The sequence below is a fragment of the Prosopis cineraria genome, unplaced genomic scaffold (assembly GCF_029017545.1).
Source record: "Prosopis cineraria cultivar Desert tree isolate PC_DT_omini unplaced genomic scaffold, ASM2901754v1 PC9, whole genome shotgun sequence".
In the NCBI taxonomy this organism is placed as follows: domain Eukaryota; kingdom Viridiplantae; phylum Streptophyta; class Magnoliopsida; order Fabales; family Fabaceae; genus Prosopis; species Prosopis cineraria.
In genome coordinates, this window is record NW_026555340.1 from 26,769,311 (window position 1) to 26,773,713 (window position 4,403).

Below are 4,403 nucleotides of genomic sequence, written 5' to 3' on the forward strand. Positions count from 1 at the left end.
TGTGAGGCCTTAGTAGTATGCAAATAATTGATTCTGATGAACGTGGTGGGAACACTGTAAGGAGGATTGTGCAGAATCTTGGATAAGCAAATGTGGGATGGTGTGTGGTGGTGATACAGACTGTTGAATTTGACCTGGAAAGAATCAGATTTTGGGTACCTCAGACGGTGAGAAACAGTCAAGTGGTAAATCGATCCCACCATATTGGGTGAACAGTGTTTAATGGAGTTGACAATGAGATGAAGGGTAAAGGATTTGATTGATTTGAAACAGGAAAAGGGGATGGGGAGAGAGAGGGTGTGAACCACTAATGACGTACGTGGCCCAGAATGGTGATGCCACAATCCTAAGCCCTGGGATGGTGGAAGTTAAGGAATCGTACAGACATAAAGCTAACGTTATCATTTCCAGGTATGAATTCATTGAATGTGAGGATTGGCATTGGTAGAATGCTGTGCTCACACTCAATCTCCCTCACTCTATGTTTTGCAAAACGTGAGCGGCAGGATTCGAACCTGCGCGGGCAGAGCCCACATGATTTCTAGTCATGCCCGATAACCACTCCGGCACGCCCACCTTGATCTTTTCACTCTCTACTAGAACTATTAAATAAAGTGAAATTAATACTTATCTTTAGGACGTAAAAGATAGATAGTGAATTCAAAGAACGAGACTCATGCCCAGGCCCAGCTGACTTCTTGAGAATTTTAAAAGGTATCAACCTTTTTTAAAATGAAAGACTATTCAAAATTAACGTATTTATTGATAACAACTGTTATAATATCTATCCCCTCTCCGTAATCATTAAAAATATCAAAAATTTTATTATGAAAGATTGAATGATTTTTTTTTATTATATTTACAAAAAAGCTAACAAATGCACTTATGCATTAGACCATAAGATATTTTATAAAAATTTTAATATTCTTATCTTTGACAACTAGCCCCTGACTATATCATGACTAGTCTTTAGTTTCTTTACACAATTATCCCATGGTCTTATTGATAAATGTTTTAGGGAAAATAATATTAAAAAAAAGAGTTTGAGTCAATGGTTAAAATTAATGAAATTGAGATAAGCTAAACAATATACTACTCATAAGCTATATTTCCTAGAGTTCTATTGAATATATAACCACTTACTTATTGAGTTAATTGGTTTTAACTTTTTTCTAAAGATGCATGTGTATAACACATTTCATTAACCACTTATCTATTGAGTTAATTGGTTGACTTTTTCAATCACTTTTCAAATGAATTACTAATATTTATTGAATATTATCAGAAGTAATCAAAGCATGAAATTTTAAAACTTGAAAATATCATGCACCACTAAAACATGAAGTATTATCAATGACTTCAAAACCAGTAATCACGTTTTTACAACTAGGTTTTACCGTTTTCTTTTAATTCGATTGACATCAACACTTATTGAAAAACAATATACGAACTACGGAATCTTTAAACAACAACGACGATGCCTAATCAACCCGTTGGTACTTTTTTAATCGTGTATTTTCCAACTGTTCCCTTCCGCAAAATAAAGATTGAAGATTATTAAATATTTTTAACAATTTAAAGCTTAGTGAAATAAATCTAAAGCTAAACGGTTGAAATTTTATACAATCTCAAACTGTCGCAACTCGCAATCTAAATATTTTACGCGGTGCACAATTGAACGACTTAAATTTGTAGGCAAGTGCAACAAGTGACTAGTTCCGGGGGGAAAAAAAAAACAGCCTAGCATGCCGATCGTGGTAAGTGATCCAGCTAACACTAGCCTAGCTTAGATACACCTGGACCTTAAGTTTTAAAAAATTAATTATTGCTTTAAAGAGACTTCGTTAGATTCGAAGTAGAAGAGAGAGGTGCGTAATTTCTCGAGATATCTGAAGTCACATAGAAAACTTAAAATCCCAGTTCAAAGCATCACTCATACTAAAGCAAAAAATACCACTCAGATAATCTTTTATAATCAACGACAATGTAGGTCAACACACATCTATATTCCCCTAGATAACACAACATCTCGTCCAGTCAAAGCCTCTGGAGGAGCATCGCCACAACCCAAGAAGCCCATCATACCGAATAGCATTTCTCAGATTAAAAGCTTCTCAATAGCATCCTGCATTCCACACAAAAATCATCAGAATGCATATTCATTCAATATATATGGTAACACTTGATGTAATTTGCAACTAACAGTAAGGGTTACCTTTAGTTGTTGTATCTGGGATTTCAATTGACTTCCCTCGTTACTTGTCACAGAACACGCTATCACTGGCCGTGTGACTCCACATGCTCGTCCAAGTGCTTGTTTTGATGGAACGAATACATAGGGAACATTCTACAAAATTTAAGGGCATAATTTCATATCATAGCATTACAAGTCGTCGAACAGTAACATAGATGTAAAATCAAAGATATTAAATTCAAATGAAAGCAGCTGGAATGCTGAGACATGCGCAAGACTCCACTCTGAAGTGAACATCTTAAGCTACCTTAAGTTTAACAAAATTACGTCAGATAATTTTTTCAATCGTCCAGTCCAACCACAAGATGTCGTTGATTAATCACACTTGCTGTGAATCTAGGGGTTTAATTTCTATAATGATAAAAGCTTGACAAAGACATAACACAGTACTTTATGGATACGGAAAAAATAATAAGCCAATCTGCATCAATGGACCTCTTCCTAGATCAATAAGGTTAAGCATAACACATATATCACAGTCTATATGGACATATATCGCCAGTCATATACAAATTAAAAAATCTTATATAAACAACACCTGTCCCAAGCAACAATAACGGCAGATTTACAAACATATAGCATATTACTGAACAATGGATAGTAATGCTACAAAAAAAAAAGAAATGAAATGACCATCACAAGTCTCTTGTTCCATCAGAAAATTATTGCAGTTAAATGCTAGCCTCATTGAGCAAAAGGAAAAAAAATACAGTTTATCGCCAAAAACACACGGACCCGCTAGCCAATACTGAAATAGCAAATTCAGTAGTTTCAGGCTCCATGTCCCTAAACAAGAGTTGGAATTGTATTGAGTTCTCTAAATACAAAGGAAAGCCACTTTCACATAGGATTAACAGTGTTAAATTCCTGTCAAATCGAAATAGTTCTATATTAACAATTTAGTCCGCATTAAGTTCAGAAACAAAAGATGATGATATACGCGAATGTCATCTCCTGATCATTATACAAGAGCGGCACAGCTAACAAGTAACAAAGACACATCTATATCGTAATATCGAGTTCCATAATAATCAAACAAAAAATTTTGGCTAAACATCGATGCAGCAAAGAATAGCAATTAGGCCAAGAATGCGTGAGATAACACTGCTAATTCATTCATTGCAGAGTAAGAAAACAGAGTTCGCAGAGAAGAGGAGAAACATCCAAAGTCACCTTATCCTCAGCAAGTAGAGGAAGATGGAGAAGAATCTCAAGTGGCTCAGTGTCTGCTGCCATAACTATGAACTCAGAAATACCCCTGTTCAGCGTCTTGGTTGCTGAAACAAGATAAAGAGTATCAATATTAATACATTGCTTTTTGTGAATGGACCAGGATAATAACTTGTTAAAATAACAACAGAAAACGAGCAAATACGGCAAATAATAATAATAACACATGTGGAAGCAAATTAGACGCGGCAATATAAGACCCAGACCTTCATTAGCACCCTTCTTGAGCTGCTTATAATTGGCAGCTTGCTGGACAAGATCCAGTATTGTTATTGTGAGTTGGGCATCCGCCAAAGGGTAAGCTTTAGGATTCACAGCCTCTCCGGTCTGCAGCGGCAAGCAAAGAATGAACCACGGAAGATTGAAAGAAATAAGGAAAATGATTCTGAACTAAAGAAAACCAATCAGGCAACGACGAAGAGAGGGAAGGTTACCATTATTGGTTGCGTCGAGAGACGAAAAAGAGGCTAGGGTTTTTCCTTGCGATGACGAGGGGAAGCGCACCCGAGCTTGAGGTTTAAGTAACAGAAGCTGCTTGTCAGCGGAAACATCGTCATATATAGTCTTTTTTAATTCTTCTGTATTGGTCTGGGCTTTGTGGAGTGAAGATGGATCTCTATTATTGAAGGCCCAAATTTACGTTGGTTTGGGCTCACTAGTAAGTTCCCTTTTCTAACGCAAATTCTGTTTCGTCGTCGTCGATTTATTGTTACGTAACAAAAGCAAAACAGAACAAAAATTATACCAGAAAAAATTAAAGATTATCAATCATATGGATATTTAGCTCATATTATTGATTTTTTTTTCATTTTCAATGTAACATTTGGTTAAAATATGGTAAATGAATGGCGTGATTTACATGACAGGGTTTTTTTCAATGGTCAGCAATGGCTGCAGAAACACCATATAATGGGCAGAG

The 4,403-nt window shown here is 35.8% G+C and overlaps 1 protein-coding gene and 1 non-coding gene across 2 annotated transcripts; both read right to left on the reverse strand.

Moving 5' to 3' along the window:
- Window positions 1-494: 494 nt before the first annotated feature.
- Window positions 495-576, reverse strand: TRNAS-AGA (transfer RNA serine (anticodon AGA)). The gene has a single exon. It is a non-coding gene; the product is annotated as a tRNA-Ser (tRNA).
- A 1,268-nt stretch (window positions 577-1,844) lies between these two features.
- On the reverse strand, window positions 1,845-4,016 carry LOC129320537 (uncharacterized). The gene is made up of 5 exons (XM_054966043.1): window positions 3,919-4,016; window positions 3,691-3,811; window positions 3,428-3,531; window positions 2,216-2,347; window positions 1,845-2,125 (listed from the first exon to the last, which is right to left on the reverse strand). The coding sequence occupies exons 1-5, from the start codon at window positions 3,919-3,921 to the stop codon at window positions 2,099-2,101; spliced, it is 387 nt and encodes a 128-aa protein (XP_054822018.1). The 5' UTR covers window positions 3,922-4,016; the 3' UTR covers window positions 1,845-2,098.
- Window positions 4,017-4,403: the final 387 nt, after the last annotated feature.